At 31.6% G+C, this 20,519-nt stretch overlaps 1 protein-coding gene across 1 annotated transcript in view; it reads left to right on the forward strand.

The window, feature by feature from the left end:
- Positions 1-3,299, forward strand: part of LOC113367293 — a 33,963-nt gene extending 30,664 nt beyond the window's left edge. Inside the window, exons 2-4 of the mRNA XM_026608911.1 lie at positions 979-1,125; positions 2,474-2,656; positions 3,214-3,299. Of these exons, the coding sequence (XP_026464696.1) occupies positions 979-1,125; positions 2,474-2,656; positions 3,214-3,299 (416 nt within the window). The remainder of the gene's footprint in view (positions 1-978; positions 1,126-2,473; positions 2,657-3,213) is intronic.
- The last annotated feature ends 17,220 nt before the right edge of the window (positions 3,300-20,519 follow it).

The raw sequence follows: 20,519 nt of genomic DNA on the forward strand, positions 1-20,519 counted from the left end.
TGAGACGTGTTACTTGGACTGTGCCAAATTGAGGTAAATTGTGAGGAAGTGGTTTGCTGATTTTAATCGTGGCCGTACAGACACTGAAAATGGTGAACCTCTGGAAGGCAAATTGAGGTGGTTACACCGGAAAATATCAAAAAAGTTTACCGAAACCAATAAGTAAAATTGCTTGAGTAAAAAACCTGTTGAACATATCGTTTACAAATATTTGAATAGGAAAAACTTCTGTGCTGTGAGCGCAAACTCACATTTGACCAAAAGCATAACAAGTTGATGATTCATAAGAGTATTTGGAGCTGTTTTGGAATCGAATGTCTTGTTATAGTTTACCCTATATTGAACACAAGAATTTTGACCCAGTTGAATTCCAAAATATTTTTCCCGCTTAAAAATAAACCAATATATCAGACTGGAAAATAAGTGTAGATAAAGATAAATAAAGGCAAAGTAGATAATTTTAACACTAAATGCTACTCTCTTGATATTATAAAAAATATATTTTGTTAACACAAATATTTGCGCTTTGCCAAAATCTTAGAGTTGTAATGGAAATAAACTAAAAAACATTTTCCAAACATGTGTTATTTGATCACTTATGAAGCTTGATAAAAATGGCTTAAATAAGATAATAAAAAAGTAAAAATTTAGGGCTGCACGTTTTTATTGGCACTGCTTTATAATATAATAAAATATAAATGATACAAAATCTCAAAAAATGTTAAAGTTTTTTTTAATTATTCAACTTTCAAACAAACATAGTAAAAATCTAGAAATGTAATGAAATATTTTGATTCTAAATTCTATCAAAGAAAACGTTCAAAAGAGATCTGAAATATGTATGGCGGTAAGGCTTGATAGACCGTTTCAGCAACCTTTAGGCAAATTTACATTTTTGCATGGATTATTTTTCATTGCCTTCACTTTGTAAAAAGTAATATATTGATAGATTTATAGCGTGTGTCAATTTCTTTGCAGTGAAAGCACGTGATTGCCGGTCAGGAGCTGATTGTGCAGGCATAGAAGGCACCAGCTGCGTACGTGACCGCGGAGATGACAAGACAAAATGCCTATGTGGAGACAACACAGCCCCTGTCAACGGCGCCTGCTCATCTAAATTAAAAGGTACATCCATATTCAGGACCGTATTTGTCTTATCAAAACCTAAGTAGTAAATCAGTTTATCAAAAAGACAAAAAAGTATAAATTTAGTTGTAATTTTGACAGTAATTTTTTTCCTGACATGTTATTAATTCGGCTATGATAGTTTTAGAGTAATCCGAGGGCGTTGATTTAGATATACCAATGTGCTAGTTTTACCTCAAATTACAATAAAATTTAAGACCAATTTCATTTTGTCTTCAAAGATTTGTTTATATAAATTTAAAGAGAAGACATGTCTCTAATAATTTTCAACCATTAAATGGTTGTAGCATCTCCTTTGATATACTTCCTTTATAGTCCTGATGTTTTGGTGGATTTTCCCGCTCTGCTCTTAGCTAACATCACCAAGTTTTCTAATAACCATTCTGAATGAAGATGGGGGTAATAAATTTTGATGTAACATCCTAAATCTTTGAAACTGAATTGCATGCATTCGACAAGCTCAATAAAGTTTCTGACTTTTTTATTTTCAAAAACTTCTGCTACTATCAAAACCAACGACCCTAGTTTTCTTCTCGAATCTTCACTCTTCGCGAAAAATAGATTTTCTATGAGTGTCCTATATACGGGATCATCGAATATATCAGTTCAATATTCCCTGACTTCTCTTTTAACGTTGGTCACTTAATCCATTACACGGTAAGCAAAAGATGCCGATTTTCTAGGATGTTCATCATTAGCATGTTGTGAAGCTATCCTTATTGCTTAGTAGACGCCAAGACCATAGGGGTCGTGTGGTATGACCATTTGCTTTTATTGCCTAAAATTATTCCCTTGATATTTACCGCACTTTTGATGATTTTGAGGTTTTTTCCAAGTGACAAATGTATTAAAACTATAGCACTACTTTTTATTGGATATTAACATAAACACAATACACAGTTTTGGCACATAGTATGAAGAACCGATTTATATAAGTAAACTTAATCAAAAAAGCTCTTACTTAACCGTTAAACTGCAATGATCATAGCCAAAATGACTAATCAGTGTAGTTCCCTAAAATTCAAAACCAGGAGCTGTTAAGGAAAAGCGAAAGCTATATTTTAAATCAGCGTAGAATTCTAAGTAGATTTGGAAAAAATTCTAAGAAAAAACAAAAGTGCTATTTTTGTCACGCAGTGAATAAATATTACTTATAATTTTACTTTTTTTTACTTTGTGGAAAATTTTTGCTTTTATTAAGAAACTCCAACCAAATATTTATACGCAAATCTCGTAGAAGTCTACATTACTTATCTCCAACACTTATACTTAATTTTGCTATAAAATTCGAGTAGAAATTAAATAAAACATGTTAATGTTAATTTAGGTTTACGACACGCCTGCAGTGATAATTCGGAATGCATGGAAGATATGATTTGTTCGACAAAAAATACATCTTCACCTTCTAGTAACACTTTCGGTTCTAGCAGAAATGATAACTCTGGAGGCGGAAAAATGTGCATGTGTAATGAAGCTGAAGGTTACATGGAATTAGATCACGAATGCAGCGGTGAGTAGTCAATAATTTTGTATTAAAAACTATCTATAAGTGCATTTTGCATAATTGCCACAACTATACCTAAGGCACACTTTTCAAGGCAAGTCATCGTTATGGATGATAGAATATCTACGCCAAAAGTAGTTGCTGGTAATTAACTAATACTGTTCAGCTCACAGTGAAAAAAAACTTTCTTTTGACACTTTATAAGCAATGCGGTCTACACCATGTTAATGCAGAGCTGAATGCAATAATGTAAACGTGTTCAAACAAACAGCCTTTTTCTCTCATTGTACCTTATCTCAAAATTAGTATAGTTTAGCTGTTATGACGATTAGTATTAGCTGCCACTACTGTACTTTTGCATAACGGTACAATCTGTACCTTTTGCATAACGGTACAATCTGTACCCAGTATACCCTACTTGAATAACACTAAACAATTTTTATAGTTGTAAATCTCGCCGATGCTGCGATGAATTTGCCAGTCTTCCAATCAAATCAAAATATGATATATTTTTATTTGCAACAAATTTAATTGCCAAAAAGTAATATATCATTCTTTTTCAGGATCAATAAGAATTAGTGCTCAAATGATGGCAATTCTAACTATAATTTCAAGCTCCCATTTTATACTGCAGCAGCTGCAATACTGATGCAATGGCTGGAAAAGATATCTAACTGTCGACATGTAATCATATGTAAATGAAAATTTACCAATGCATATATAAGTATATTTATAAGCGTATTTATTCATATACTTTATAATACAAGTGTCGCTTTGGTTGCTATTTAAGAAAATTGACCAAACCACTACATAAATCTTCGAGTTGCTTACATTTTTAATTTATCTTAATATTACTAGAGTTATCATTTGACGTAAAAAATGCATAAACTCACTGATCATTCTAGTGCACCAATTGTATAAACATATCAGTAAACAGTTTAAATAAAGTAATTAGCGTTTGTCATTAAGATCTTGTATATTAAGCATCAATAAAAGTACATTCCATAGCATTATAGTTTTGTAATTACCAACAATATATATATATATATATATATATATATATACATATTTTTATAGAGTGGAAATAAATTTATTCAAACTAAATTTGCTGCATTAATATCGACAATATTTCGTCATGTTTTGAGTAGAGTCATGATGTCGTCGGTGAAGAACTTCTGTGCTTTCTGGTTAAAAAACTGTCATTTTTTACACTTCACAACTAATCACCACATTTTCTTATCATTACAAATTGAATGTTTTTTGAATCATTCAAATCGGATGCTCTGTTCTCTCAAAAGTTCGATTTATATTTTTTGCACTCTTTGCTTCGTAGCTCGGAAACGGATGGTTGATCTTTCTCAAAAATTAATTAGCACATCTCCCTATCAATATGAATCGAATATTTTTTGAACCATTTAAATTGGTTGATCCGTGCGCTCGAAAACGTGAACGAAAAATTGTAGACACACAAAACACATATACCCACACAACATCCATTTTTTCTAAGGTATGCTAAAATGTTTAGAAACCTTTAAAACATAAAGATATGCAACAAATTTCAATTTCGATTTTTGGACGATTACAATAACATACCCTTTTTAATTAATTTAAAAAAAAACTGGAAGTTGATTGTAAATGCTTAGCAATTACCATATTACAATTAATGATGAAGGTAATGCCTCATCCCAATCCATTTTTAATAACCATAATCATAATCCCTTCATGATCATTTTGAATTTGATAGTAAACCGGCGTAATAAAACCTAGAGGATCCTAAATATGTACGTACGGGATTAATATATGACGTTTTGTGCATTTAATGAAAAATGTTTAATATTAAATTTAAAACAAACCTGAATTGCATTCCATTACTTTACTATACTCGGTACTTTAACGGACGTCGTTGTTAAAAATACCATTCTGAATTTTATTAGTGGCAAAACGATATTTTTAACTTCACGTATGGCAAGTTATAGTAATCGCAAAAAAATCGAAAAGGAAATTTTTATATATCTTTACGTTTCAGATGTTCCTGAATATTTTGGCACACCTTAACAAAAATTGATGTATGTGTGTGTGTGTGTGTGTGCGGATACAAATTTTCATCGACGATTTCGGGAACACGAATGAAGCGATTTGAATAATTCAAAAAACATTCGATTCGTATTGCTAAGGAGACATGCTGATTAGTTTTTGGCAAAGGCAGGTCTAGCCGTTCCGAAGATATGGGGCAAAAAGTGCCAAAACCGGTAACTCAGTTTTTAAGAGAACGAAGCGTCCGATTTGAATAACTCAAGTAAAACATTTTACTTGTATTAAGAAGATGAAGAACTGACCAAATTTTCATGAAGGCAAGTCTAGCGGTTTCGGAGATATAATGAAAAAAGTAAAAAAAAATGCCATTTGGCGGTGAAAAATGATCATTAGACATATGCACATCAAATTATCAGATATTTTATAGAGATTTTAACAATAAGTATAAATTTTGTTTACATTCCTATGGGTTCCGTACCAATGTTTATCCGTTAGACGGCGACGCGGCGCTTGCGAGCTTCAATATTTCGTCTCTATGCAGTTAAAGCAGTACGATTGCTTGGAAAAAAGGTTCAGAATTTCCAAAATATTTCAAAATAAATTTTTCTTTTATTTTTATTACGTTTTATTTTTCAAAAAAAGTAAATTATTGTCTAACAATTTATAGTTTTTCAAAAATCTGGTACGGAATCTTGATACTGAAAGTTCCAGCAATTTGCCTTAAGGCACGATGCCATGCGCCCCACTAGTTTGCTATCGTCTTTAGCCAATTGTTTAATAGTGCATAACGCGTGAAATGGAGATAATGCAATACCAATTTTTTTTTGATACATTATTTTAAGCAATCAGAAAAGTACATATTTCTATAAGCTAAATTGATAACTTAAGTAGCATGGTTAAGATAATTTCCATTGAAATTATCTTGTTATCTGATCAAGCGCTGTTCTCGACAGCTTTCTTGCACACTTTGTATATGTAGTAGGGTCACCATTGGTTTTGATAGACTTAATTTAACTTGATTTGAGGTCTTCTGGCCACTTTTTTTTAAGTCTTCTGATCGGTAGGGTAGGGCGGGGCTAGTTGAGCATAGGGGCAAGTTGAGCAATCGAAATATCTCGAAAACTATTCACCGTCCGTTTAGGCATTATATGGCGGAAAGATAGAGGTTTGGGAGAAATAAACATCCCGCGATCGCTAGTGGCCACTGGACAAATGAGTGAGGCTCACGGCCGTTTTGTTTATTTTGAGACCAAAAAGTAAAAAAGTCATTCATCACGAATTTTCGTCTAGTTTAGTCAAATGTTATTTATTTTTAAGCAGGTAAATTTTATTCCTCCATATAATTATAGTACTTTTAATATGCACAGAGATTCTGGGTATAATTATCACGGTTTTTTTATAAACTCACTTTTATTTTGAAATTCCGAGTTGGGGCTAGTTGAGCATAGTTGCTAAACTTGTTCTGTCACTAAGACAATTACCATTAACTTCCAAAAATTAATTATTATTTTTAAGATTTAAGCTAAGTCTATGAGCAATGATATAAAGAAATAATGATTTTAAACAAAAATACTGAATATAATGGTAAAATAATTCCTAAGATAATTAATCGTTAATTATTCAAAGCAAATTAATATAAGTTTTGTTTCCTCTGTCAATAAAGACTATAAATATAGAACTGGTTATTAAAAACTTATTTTATTTCATCACTAATCGACATTGACCCTATAATTTCATTATACTTTCTTAGTGCCCAACTTGCCCTACCTATGGGGTACATTGAGCATACTTGACTTTTTGCATTCAAACAGCTGTAGCTTTTAAATTTTACTTATTACCAAAAACAAGTATTAACACTTTTGTTATGCGATAAACAACAAATCCAATAAGCCGTAAATCCAATATAGCAATCTATTGAGACTTTTCATTGAGGAGCTACATCCGTTTAAGTAAAAATTTGCTCAACTAGCCCCGCCCTACCCTATAATTCGTGCGATGTGTTGGATGCTTGGGTTAGTATGTTGAGCAACTTTGTATGATATCTATTGCTAAACTTTTTTATTGTTTCGCATACCGTTTCTATTTTTAGATCATTATGGATTATTTGATTGTTCATATACCATGGGGCATTTACAATAGATCTTAAAATTATATTTTGTGTTCTTTGTACCATTTTAGTATTCGATGCGATTGCACATCCCCACAGCTAAATTCCATAAGTCCAGATCGGTATTATAACAGCTTTATAAATTAACAGTTTGTTCTCAAGCGACATTTTCGACCTTCTTCTTATCATCCAATTAATTGTTTGACTCTGGCTTTTATTTCTTTGCACTTGTCCTTAAAATGTAGTTTCCATGTTAATCGGCGATCTAATTTCATTCCTAGGTATTTTATATTACCTACTGCATGTAGGGATTTTAATGCTGTTCATAGATACATCTGGACAATTTTGACTGTTTGAAGTAAATGTCATGTGTTTCGATTTATTTTGGTTGATATCAATTTTCCATTTTTTGATCCAGAGTTCCAATTTGAAAAGGTGTTCTTGTAGATTCAGCGATGCTATTATAGGGTCCTCGTGGGTAGCCATGATTATGGTGTCGTCTGCAAATTTTCAGAGAATTGCATTCGGATTAGTTGGAATGTCATGTGTGAAGATGGTAAATAACAGGGGTCCCATTACGCTTCCCTGTGGCACTCCTGCGTTTATATAGTAGAATTCCGATACAGCGCTGCCTACTTTCACTCTAAAGATCTGTTTGTTACATATGATTTTATTAACATGTAATAACTTCCCGGCAGGCAATTTTTTATTTTAAATAAAAGATCATTGTGCCACGCTTTATCAAAAGCCTGTTTAATGTGGAGCAGTATCTATTGTCTTCGAATGCTTGGCGAATCGCCGTTGTCATCCTATGGCATTGTTGTATGGTCAAATGCTTCCTCCTAAATCCGAATTGGTAGTGTGGTATGACAGTAAGCTTATCTCTTATTCTTGCTAGTAATAGTTTTTTTAGCATTTTTGATAGTATGGGTTGTAGACTAATTGGTCTGCAGAAGTTATCTATGTGCCATTGCTTGCCTGGTTTTGGTATCATAATAATTTCAGATTATTTGAAGATTTTCGGCCAGTGACCAATTTTTAATGCCGCATTGAATATGTATGTTATCAGCACAATAGCTTTTTTAGACAACTCCTTAAAAAATTTTGATTTAATTTGTCGATACCTGTACTTTTTTATTTTTTAAAGACAGTATTTCGGATTTGATTTCCTTTGGTGTTATTGGTTTAATTCTTTCAAAAGTGTCTACCAAATCTTCAGATATATTATCCACGTTTGGAACAGGGATGTCATTATTTGGTTGAAATACAGTACTAAGCTATTTTGCGAATAGATCTGCCTTTTCCTAATTGCTCCTGGCCCAAGATCCGTCTATATTGGATGATTGTCTTATCGGTGAGTTAAATGTTGTAGGTTTTCTGGCGTTTTTCATTGGCGTCCATATTGAATTATCATAACGGTTTATTGTCGTAATATATTCAGTAAAACTATCTTCTCTTAACAAATGGCGAATCTTTTTTGAAGTATGAATTCATGCGTAGCTCTGTCCAGGTCTTCACTAGTTTTTTATCTAATTTTGAGATTAATTTCTTTGTCAATTTCGTTTCTACACTCATCCCAGTTGGTTTTGTGATTATATATATTGAAGTTGACTTTGCGTATGATTACATTTGTGCAAAACGTTGGAGTATGATAAGTAGATAAGTCTAGGCTATTTTCAATATCCATGTTCATATATGATACGCCATTAATAATGAAGAAATCTAACAAATCTAGTAATTTCTGTTGATCGGTAGGCCAATATGTAGGGGATCCTCCTGACAGAAATTTGTATTTTTCTTCGTGTAATAGCTCAGCCAGTTCCTTGCCTTTTGATGTTATCAGCCTCGAGCCCCACAATGTGTTTTCAGAGTTATAGTCGCCACCAGCAATAAATCTAGGACCTAGAGTTTTGAAAAATTGTTTGAAATCTGCTTTCTTTAAATTATGGCGGGGTGGACAGTACACTGCCGCAATTACAAGGTCGAAGGCATAATTTTTTATTTTTACTGAGACTGCTTGGATGTGGTTTTCCTAATATTTTGACAGCTCGTAATGATCAATTGAGAATTTGATAAGTATTCCTGCCCCCGCATGAGCGGTTTTGTCCGGATTATAAAAATTGTATTGTGGTATTTTAAATGACAATAGATCAGTTAAGTGAGTTTCGCTAATTAGAAGTATGTCGATCATCTGTAATTTGAGGAAAGTTAATATTTCATTTCAATGATTAAGAATGCCGTTGGCATTCCATTCGGCGATTCTCAAAGCGTTAGCCATTATTTTTCGACTAGCAATGTTAGCATATTTATAATCATTGTATTTTGTTCAACTAGCTGTTTGAACATGTCTTTAAAGCTGTTGAGTATTTCTCGTAAGGTGTTTGCCTGTTGCGTATCGCATCCGTTGTTTTGCTGGGCTCTAAGGGTTTCAGAATAGCTTCGATGCTCCGAAATATTAGCTTGTAGTGAGTGTTGTGCTGCCGAATTAGTCATGCAGCTGGTGTTTGGATTGGCGTTGGAAACATTTCTTCTACTGTCTTTAAACATGGACTTATATTTTAAACATCCTCTGTAATTTGCAGGATGGTTGTCACCACAATGCACGCAGATAGCAGGCGTATCTTTAGATTTTTTACACGCGGTAGAAATGTGAGGTCCACTGCATTTTACACATACGAATGGTCTGTTACAATAAGATTTTGAATGACCAAATAATTGACACCTTGTACACTGAATAATTTCTTTTCTTTTTCTTAAAGGCTCTACCACTACTATATGATTGAGTAGTTTGGTAAAATTGTATATTTTGCTGTTGTTGTTAGCCGGCCCATGGTCAATAAAAAACATATTAAGCGGGCGCTTTGTTTTGTATTGCTTCACATTGATAATACTTCTCACCTTATGATTTTGTTCCTCAATTTCTTGTATAATTTCTTCCGTGTCGTACGTATGATGTATGTTTTTCAGCACTACCTTGAATGCCCTTTCTTCGTTTAGCTGATATGTGTGAAAGATAGCTTGTTTTGATTTGAGTAAAGTAACGAGTTTTCTGTACTGTTCTGGTGCTGCTACATTAATCTTGACTATGTCATTTGGCATTGATTTAGTGATATATTCATTTGTGTTGAGTATTTCATTTAAGTCACTAGTCATATCCGCAAATTTATCTACGTTATACACAAATACGGGCGGTCGCCTTTGGACCTTTGTAGTGTTTTTGTTCTGTGTATTTGATGTTGAAGCTAGTAAGCTAAATCTGTTCGATGTTACAATTTCATTGTTTAAATTACGAAGCCGATGGAGTCTGGCTGTAAGGTTCCATGTCGCTAACGACAGTATTTATTCTTTGTTCATGAACTATTGGCTTATTAATTTGCTGCTGTTGTTGTTGTTGCATCTGTTGTTGTTGAAGCTTATGTAGCTGTTGTTGTTGTTGCAGATGTTGTTGCTGCTGTAGTAGTTGTATATAAGCACTTTGTCCGTGGTTATTTACCTTGTTAATTTGCTGCTGTTGTAAATACGTATTTTGATCGTGAGCAATTGACATAATAATTTGCTGTTGCTGTTGTTGTTGTTGTTGTTGTTGTTGTTGTTGTTGTTGTTGTTGTGTTGTTGTTGTTGTTGTTGTTGTTGTTGTTGTATACGATGTTGTATAAACGCACTATCTGTCATTGAAGTGTCGATCAAGACATTTTGTATTTCTATTAACGGTAATATAGATTTTCCATTTTTTTGATGTTGCATTATATTATTAATATTAATAAAACTATTTAATTTAATTAATAATATTCGGCATTTAATTTGTAAATGCCCCCGCTACGGGACATTTGTGTGTTTGTTGAGAACTGTTTAACTGCGCATGCACTTGTACACAATAACAATCCACAAAACTAAATATCACTTCGATACCGATTGTTTACGTATGAGGTTTGGTTGTTTATACCATCCGAACATTGGGCCGGCCGTGGTCCCGTGGTAAGAACGTGGACTAGCAAATCCTAGTCCCGGGTTCGAATCCAACCTCGGTCGGTTCGGTATCAAAGATAGTAGATTTCAAATATGATTTCAAGTGAAAATGGCCTTTCGTGGGCATTGCTGCAGCATACGTATATGCAGAGTGTGCAAAAGCTGTAGTGGCAGCATGCCTCTTACAAGTAAGAGGTACATGGGTTGTATAACTGTATTCAAAAATGAAAAAACAAGGCCTCTGACTCTGTGCATCCATGACTGAGTTGGAAAATAAGTCAATACATCGACCTTCGGGAAAAGTTAAAATTCAAATATATGTAATAAAAAGGAAAAAGTAATAAAGAAACATGTAAATATGTTAGAAAAAAAGTAAATTGTATGTAATAAGTAAGAAATAGTAATATGTATGTAAGAAAAAGCGTTAAGTGTCTTAAAAATGTAAGAAAAAGTGTTAAGTATCTTAAAAAAAAAAGTGTAAGAAAAAAAAGTAATAAAGTTTAAAAAAAAAAAAACAGGTCAACGGGTCACGCTAGACTGGCGAATACCGAATATGACTGTGAAATTCATAAATGCGCAATGGTTTTAGTACCTGCTATCTGAATAAAAACATTTGCGGTCAGCGAATATCATTCTGCATAGAATTTTTGAAAGAAATATCATTTTGTTTTGTAAACATTTGTGTAGGAATGTGATTGTTCTAACAAATATGGAAGTTATGGAATTTGACATTGCTGGTGACGAATGAAAGGAAAGTGTTGGATTTTGTTACTCTTTCCTAAATATTATAACATAACCAAACATAAACTACGACTTCTTATAACTTAATTTATAAATTGTAATAACTCTTTATATGAAGTGCACTTGCCTTGAAAGTAATTCTCAAACTTTTCTGTAACTTTGGATTCGAAATAGTTAATTGATTTAATGCTTGTACAGCTGTGCCAAGTTTTTTTTTTAAAATTATACAATTATGCAAAGAGTTTACTGTTTAACTGTGTGAAAAAATTAATGCCCACACAAGGATTATTTGGATATTTGTTGATTAGTGAATCCCATAAAATCGAAACTTTATTGACAGTAGATAATATTGTATTTTTTTAGTACAGGGCCTTATAATGCGCCTGTTGAATAATTGATTTTAGATATATACTTAGTCGATTCAGATATTATCAGGAATAAGCACTTTGAATGTTTCGTAAAACAGCGGGCATTTTTTCAAGTCACCCGGAATTTCAATAGGCAAGGTAGTTTTGGTACTTCGATAGGAAGATAGACGGGATTTTGAATTAAATTTAATTGTAGAATCTTTACTTTTTCAATAGAAAAATTAGTATTATTTTCGTCAGAAATAGAAATAGTATTTAATTAACTTCCCGTAGGGCAAGTTATAGTAATTGCAAAAAAATCGAAAATGAAAATTTTTATATATCTTTACGTTTCAAAACCTTCTGAACATTTTGGCATACATTAGAAAAAATGGAAAAAATTTTGGGAACACGGATGAAGCGATTTGAATAATTCAAAAAACATTCGATTCGTATTGATAAGGAGACGTGCTGATTAGTTTGAAGATATGGGGCAAAAAGTGCCAAAAACGGTAACTAAGTTTTTAAGGGAACGGAGTGTCCGATTTGAATAAGTCAAAAAACATTTTACTTGTATTAGCAAGATGAAAAACTGATCAAATTTTCATAAAGATCTAGCGGTTTCGGAGATATAATGAAAAAAGTGAAAAAAATGCCATTTGGCGGTCAAAAATGATCATTAGACATATGCATATCAAATTATCAGATATTTTATAGAGATTTTAACAATAAGTATAAATTTTGTTTACATTCCTATGGGTTCCGTTAGACGGCGGCGCGGCGCTTACGCGCTTCGATATTTCGTCTCTATGCAGTTAAAGCAGTACGATTGCTTTGAAAAAAAGTTCAGAATTTCCAAAATATTTCAAAATAAATTTTTCTTCAAAAAGTCTTTTTTTTTCAAAAAAAAGTAAATTTTTGTCAAAAATTTATAGTTTCTTGAAAATCTAATTTTTTAGAGTATTTTAAAAATGTTAATCTTTTTTAAAAATGATAATTTTTGGTACGGAAAGTTTCAGCAATTGCCTTAAGGCACAATTCCATGCGCCCCACTAGTTCCGCGCATAATTGCTCCATTGATAGGAAGGCAGCATAATCCGGTACTAAACTGAGATTTTCTTATTGCGTGTAGTGTTAGAAGTATCGAGGCAAAAGATCGATATTGAGTACTTTAAAAAGTATCTAATCAAAATATCGATGCCAAAAAAATATTGTGGCGAAAGTTTCGATAGTACTCAATATCGAATTTTGAGTACTTTTCATAAAAATCAAACATAAGTGCAAGAAAGATCTAAAACTCATTAAATATCATATTACAATATTAGAATAAATTCTATTGCTTGTATCTGATGTGTTAAATCAGAATCATTTTCCATATTGTAAAATTTTAACAGTAATTTTTCAATACTAATTTCAAATTCTATCATTTTCCAAAAAAAAGACAAGTTATAATAGTTGAGTATTTTTGACAACAATATAATAGCTATATTCAAAAAGCAATACTTTTTAAGTATTTTTAAGTACAATAATATTTTTAATATTTTTAAGTAAAATAATATTTTATAATTGTTGAATATTTTTATATGAATAATTTTAGTGAGCATGCAACTTTAAAAAGCCGTTACATGTTTCCATAAAAGTGCAATATGAAGCACTTTGGAAAGCAATGAACATTCAGTTTAATGACGGTCAAGATAATATTTCGACACTTGTAGAGAAACATCCCTTCGGAGCGATGGGATTTAAAGTTTAAATGGTTCCGAGAAACTCAAACCCATATGTTTGCATGTTGATATTCAAAAATTTCAATATATGAGTATTTTGCGTAAAAAGAATCGAAAAATAATTATTTCAAGTGATAATACTCATTATTTCAATAAATTAGTATTTTGCGTAAAAAAGAATCGAAATATAATTATTTCAAATAATAATATTCATCCATTTCAATATATTAGTATTATGCGAAATGGACGAGTATTATTATTTGAAATAATTATATTTCGATTCTTTTTTACGCAAAATACTAATTTATTGAAATGGAAGAGAATTATTATTTGAAATAATTATATTTCGATTCTTTTTACGCAAAATACTAATACGAGTATATTGAAATGGATGAGTATTATTATTTGAAATAATCATATTTCGATTGTTGAATATGTTTTTATAAAACATTTTGGTACTTAAAAAAGCCGTTTCATTTTACATAAGAGTAATAAATAAACATCTTTATTTAGTAGTGTGGTCATATTCAATTTGGGTTTTTGAGCAATAAATTCTGAGACTAATGACACCCTTCGGGATCATTTTTGACACTTCTTTGAACAGTTGTGACCACCTATAGAGACTATTGCATTGCATTTCGCAAAATGAGTGGTGTTCATAGTTGGTCGATGAGTGTTGTTCATAGATTACGCTGTCGATTCTTTTTGAGTACTATCGACGAAAAAGATCGATATTGGCAAATAGATCGAGCTAAAAAATCGATACCAAAAGTACTCACTATCGACCGCAAAGTATCGATATTTACTCAGTACTCGATATTTCATTCTAACACTAATTGCGTGTAATTCAACACATTCACGCCGGCGTGGGCCACCGATGACGAGATAATTATACCGGGCGGCGCGGGCCACAATCGTCCCCGGCGTGAAGGTGTTAATTTCGTTAATGAATTGATCTCGAATGTTAGGTTCTTAAAAAACTACTGTTGCGTGAAGCATGATCCATACTTCTGGTTAATTCGTGCGCATTTTTAATAACGGAAAGATACATTTTCTGTTTGAAAATTGGCCGTGTGATTAGCGCATTAGTAGGTACGCCCTTGGGCTACACATTTATGAAGAAAAAAAAAACAAACTAGTTGGTTTGGTATTTAGCCTTGAGGCAAATTACATGAACTTCCCGATATGTGTAAATAATCGACTTAATCAAAAAAAAAGTGTAAATAATATACTACTTTAAAAAAAACGATAATAATTTCAGCAAAGTTTGACGAATTTTTAAAATTAAACTACTTGTTGTAAGGCCGTAATATTACAGTAAGTTCTATAAGACCATGATGTATATCGCCAAAAAAAGTTCCATGAAAAAAGGCTTAAATTTTTTTTTTAACAGTTAATTACAAGAAAACGGCTCGGTAGATTTTCACCTAAAATTAATCAGCATCATTCCCTAATGATATCTTTCGAACAGTTTTTGATTTTTCAAAATCGGTTCGGTAGGATAAGCTTAAATGTGGACGAAAATTTAACACTTTTTTTCAATAGTTAATTACAAGAAAACGGCTCGGTAGATTTTCACCTAAAATTAATCAGCATCATTCCCGAATGATATCTTTCGAACAGTTTTTGATTTTTCAAAATCGGTTCGGTAGGATAAGCTTAAATGTGGACAAAAATTTAACACTTTTTTTCAACATTTAATTACAAGAAAACGGCTCGGTAGATTTTTTACCTAAAATTAATCAGCATCATTCCCTAATGATATCTTTCGAACAGTTTTTGATTTTTCAAAATCGGTTCGGTAGGATAAGCTTAAATGTGGACGAAAATTTAACACTTTTTTCAACAGTTAATTACAAGAAAACGGCTCGGTAGATTTTCACCTAAAATTAATCAGCATCATTCCCAAATGATATCTTTCGAACAGTTTTTGATTTTTCAAAATCGGTTCGGTAGGATGAGCTTAAATGTGGACGAAAATTTAACACTTTTTTTCAACATTTAATTACAAGAAAACGGCTCGGTAGATTTTCACCTAAAATTAATCAGCATCATTCCCTAATGATATCTTTCGAACAGTTTTTGATTTTTCAAAATCGGTTCGGTAGGATAAGCTTAAATGTGGACGAAAATTTAACACTTTTTTTCAACATTTAATTACAAGAAAACGGCTCGGTAGATTTTCACCTAAAATTAATCAACATTATTCCCAAATGATATCTTTCGAACAGTTTTTGATTTTTCAAAATCGGTTCGGTAGGATGAGCTTAAATGTGGACGAAATTTTAACACTTTTTTTCAACAGTTAATTACAAGAAAACGGCTCGGTAGATTTTCACCTAAAAATGATCAGCATCATTCCCAACTAATATCTTTCGAACAGTTTTTGATTTTTTAAAATCGGTTCGGTAGGATGAGCTTAAATGTGGACGAAAAGTTTAACACTTTTTTTTCAAATTACAAAGAAACGGCTTGGCAGATCATTGCACAAAACTGACAAACGATAGTCCTCACCGAAATACATCAAATGGCTTTTAAATTTCTAAAATCGGTTCAGGCGTTTTTGAGAAAACGTCGATCAAAAGTCTAATTTTGACAAATGCCAAAAAGACCATACTGATTTTTGCAAACTTTGACGAATTTTTAAAGCTGAACCAGTTGTCGTAGGGCCGTAATATTTTAGTATGATCTAGAAGACTATGGTATCTATCGTCAAAAAAATAATCATAAAAATCGTCGAAATTTTTTTTTTTAAACTTTATTACAAGAAAACGGCCCGGCCGATCTCTACCAAAAACTAATCAGCACGATTCCCAACCAATATCTTTCGAACGGTTTTTGAATTTTCAAAATCGATTCAGAACTGCGGGCTAAAACGTGGACGAAAAACTTTTCACTTCTCTGCTATTTACGAAGAAACGGTTTGGCCGATCCTCGCACAAAACTGACAAACAATAGTCCTCATCGAGATACATCGAATGGCTTTTAAATTTTTGAAATCGATCCAGCCGTTTTTGAGAAAACGGCGATTTACGGCAAAAAATCTGTTGGTGCACACGCACACACACACACACACACACACATACTTTTTCCAAATTTGGTCTCATTCGATTCAGAATGGCTTGAAACGTCGAGAAAACATAAAATTAGCGAATCGGATTTTTTGATGAAAACATAAACTTCTCCTTCGGGAAGTTAATAAGAAAACAATATAATAGTTTTACCTTAGCGTCCGGTAAATGCAATTATTCACTAGCGGAGATTGACATTTCGTTCCTGAAGATAGAATCGGCAACTTGGGGAAACTTTCAATCTTAATCGAAAATCCGGCTAGAGGTGCAAAAAATGTGGTGTGGCCTTAATTAGAAATAATCAGACCCATGAAATCGCTAGTTATATATTGCACAATAGACTGTGTTTTGAAAAATAAAATGTTCTACTTCTTTGAGAATAACAAACTGAATAATAATATGATCTTAAACAAGAAAGGAAAAACATATCTAAACTATCACTGAGTCAATAAGAACCGAAAATTATAAAAATTAAGGAATTCGAACAAAAGTATGCAAATTCATCACTGAAACCAAACCGTGAAGGAAACCGGTTATAATCCAAAATGTAGATTGATTAGAACTATATGAACTAGTCTGGCACTAGCCAGGAAATAGAATTGGATAAGATTCGCAATCGTTAACAAGATTGAACTCGTCTGAAAACTGAATGTAGACCGAACTCGACAAAAATAAAAACTGAACTAAAATGTATCGATCAAAGGAAAAAAAGAGACAGGCAGACTGGATTAAAAAAGAACCCTTCAACGAATATAGTAATATCGATAGATATTAACTAATACTCGTTGTGGCGTCACAAATGACATTGGCAGTCAACGATCGGCTACGGTATCTAATTCCATATATTTTTTTATCGGGGTTGATCAAATATTCAAGCTTCAGAAAACAGCAATACTTGTAAATTTCTATATATTCTTATAATAATGTAATATTTCGAGTAAAGGGTGCATCTTTTTCACAAATAACTTTGATTTTGAGTAAAAATGCATGTTATTCTTATGTAATGACATTAAAATTATTTTTTCATGATTTTTTTTATCATGATTTTTTTATATAAATCAATTTTAGTATGAGTAAAAGAATACACAGTATTTATTTAAATTTATATTTATTTCAGAAATCAACAACTATTTATATGCTTTTAATGTAATTAACAATAACAAAACATAAATCATTTTCTAAACTTACAGAAAAGTAAAAATATTTTTTTCCTATTTAAGTCAAATCACTTTATGACAATGAGAATATTTATATTTTGTACATATTATAGATGATATGCAAGTCGTTTGACCGTGATAAAATAATTCACATAATCTTACTTTTCATTGTAGCAAATATTTATAAATTATTCATATTAATAATTGACTAATTTGCCTAATAGTAGTCTATAAATATGAGCTACCACAATAAAAATAGTATAATTATAGTAATGATAAATTCGAGTATTTAGTTAAAAATTTGGTTAGATGCTTTCAATGGTAAAATGCACATGCTATCATTCTTTTACACGATGCATCAAAATAATAACATATCAGAGTATACAAAACATTCTCAATGTTTATGTTTTACATCACCTTAAACAGGTTCTAATAAATATTGATTGTAGAAGCAGAATCATCTTAATTAGACAATTTGGTCTTAGGCCTTCGTTTTATTAAATTGATGCTATTCAACAAAAGAAAATCTGTTAATAGTGTAAAACATTCAACTTAATGCACACTTAATTCTATATAACCTAAACAGGATATAAAACATGTATTTATTATACAGTATTCAGTAAAGAAAATAATTAAATATCACTTTTAAATACATCTAGAATAAAGAATATATGGTTGGACCAATCTAAAGGAATGTAGACACTTTAAAGTTCGAAAGTAGGCCCTTTCATTGAAAGAATAATCATATAAAATAATTTATTTATAAATGTATATATATATATATATACATAAAATAAATAATGGGTAGTACCTGCCCGTGTGTAGGTCTGTAGCGGAGTTAAACTCCAACTCGATTCAGGGAAGAATAGTGTGAGAGGGTTCCGATTGCCATTTTACACCGCAGTGCCCGAAATGGTCTATTTTTAATTGAATATATATATATATATATATATATATATATATATATATACAGATATCCTGAAGATGGAACGTATCCAGTTCCCAAACGTCGACAGTAAATAAATAAAGAAATGTCTATGAATAAATATTATAAAAACTAGAATTTTCATTATTTGTTCCCTATAGACAAAATGTGAAAACTTATTAGATTACACGACGTTGTTTATATATGTTTGAATGAAATATATATAAACAAAATCTAATTAAGCGGACTTATTGTTAGAATGAACATATTTTATTTAAAATGAATCAATTTTTCGTTCAAATGACAATTTCTCAAGTTTTTTTTTTCTATAACCGCTATAGAAGAGAGTCTATAACCGCTATACATGCCTTCCCAAAAATTAATCAGTTCTTCATCTTGTCAATACAAGTAAAATGTTTATTGAATTATTAAAATCGGACGCTCCGTTTTTCTCCGTCTTAAAAACAGAGTTACCATTTTGTCACTTTTTGCCATATAAAATTGCCATATAATAACTCAATAAATGTAATAAAACTTTGCACTAGTTTGTGCAAAAGATAAAACTAATCTGATATTTATTATTTGAGCGAGTACGATGAGGCATATATCTCAAACAAAGATTATTTAAATAAAATGACCATAAAATTTTACTGAGTATGACTTTGTATATGTTAACTATATAAATATTTTTCGTTAAAAGCAAGTATTCGCAATTTTTTTTCAAAAAATAATGCACGGATTCGAAAGTAGTACAGAACTGCTCAGAGGATCAGGATATCTTGCAAAGAAAGGATAGCACTTATTGACGGATAAAGTCATAATTCATGTAATATAAATTACTCCTTAAAAATATTAATAAAAATGTCAACATTTAATATGAAATCATGATATGTAGCATCTTTTTTTTAATTCTTGGAACGCAACCCCTATTTTTATACTAGTTCTTTGTCTCATTTAAGAAGGATTAGCACCTTTCTAATCGTAAAATCTTATTTAGCCTCAGTTTCGCCTTATTCAAACAAACAAAATAAGGCATTAGCCTTATTCAAACATTATAATATTATTTAACGGTACCATCAGACACAATATAGCTGTGGTACGACTTAAGTGGGTTGTTCGTTTTTTTTTACAAAAAATGCAAGGTATTTGTTTTTTTTTTCTCGAAATGTATTTATCATAGAGACATGCGGTTTTTTTTAAACAAAAATTACAAAATCACAGAATATTACGAAATTATCTTCTTTTTTTTCGCCGTTATTTTTTAGCCAGGGGGCCCCAAAGTCGGCCTTGCAAAATCGATCTCTTTTGCGGTGCCACAGATAAATCCGTTGCGCATCTCCCGAAACAAAAAAAAGAAACTACGTTGAAGAAGAAGTTTGAATCCAGTCCCCTTACCAAAATAAAAGAAATATAGCAAGAAGGAAAAAATGGCAGCTATTTTTTAAAAAAAAGTGTTAAAAAAGGCCTTGTTATTGGGGCGAAAAGCTTCGCAAAAATTTTTTGCGTTATGTTATCAAGTTGTTTGAGGTAGGGGGACTAGGTATTGCAGTGGTGAACAAATTAAAAAAAATGCAAGTATTTGTGGCACCGCATTTTTAAAGTTTTTAATATAATCTACTAAATACACCATTTAATTTAATGCACTAAATACACCATGGTGTTCAAAGATGGTCATCATTAAAAAGGTCATGTGCATGAGGTATTATAATGAAAAAGAGAGCAGCTGGCATACAATAGCTCGCGGAGCGATGAAAAAAACGGTTTCAGAGGATCATACATATATATATATACATATAT

This window comes from Ctenocephalides felis, unplaced genomic scaffold, assembly GCF_003426905.1.
Source record: "Ctenocephalides felis isolate EL2017-DRISC unplaced genomic scaffold, ASM342690v1 CF-g0.4_SCAFFOLD_01170, whole genome shotgun sequence".
In the NCBI taxonomy this organism is placed as follows: domain Eukaryota; kingdom Metazoa; phylum Arthropoda; class Insecta; order Siphonaptera; family Pulicidae; genus Ctenocephalides; species Ctenocephalides felis.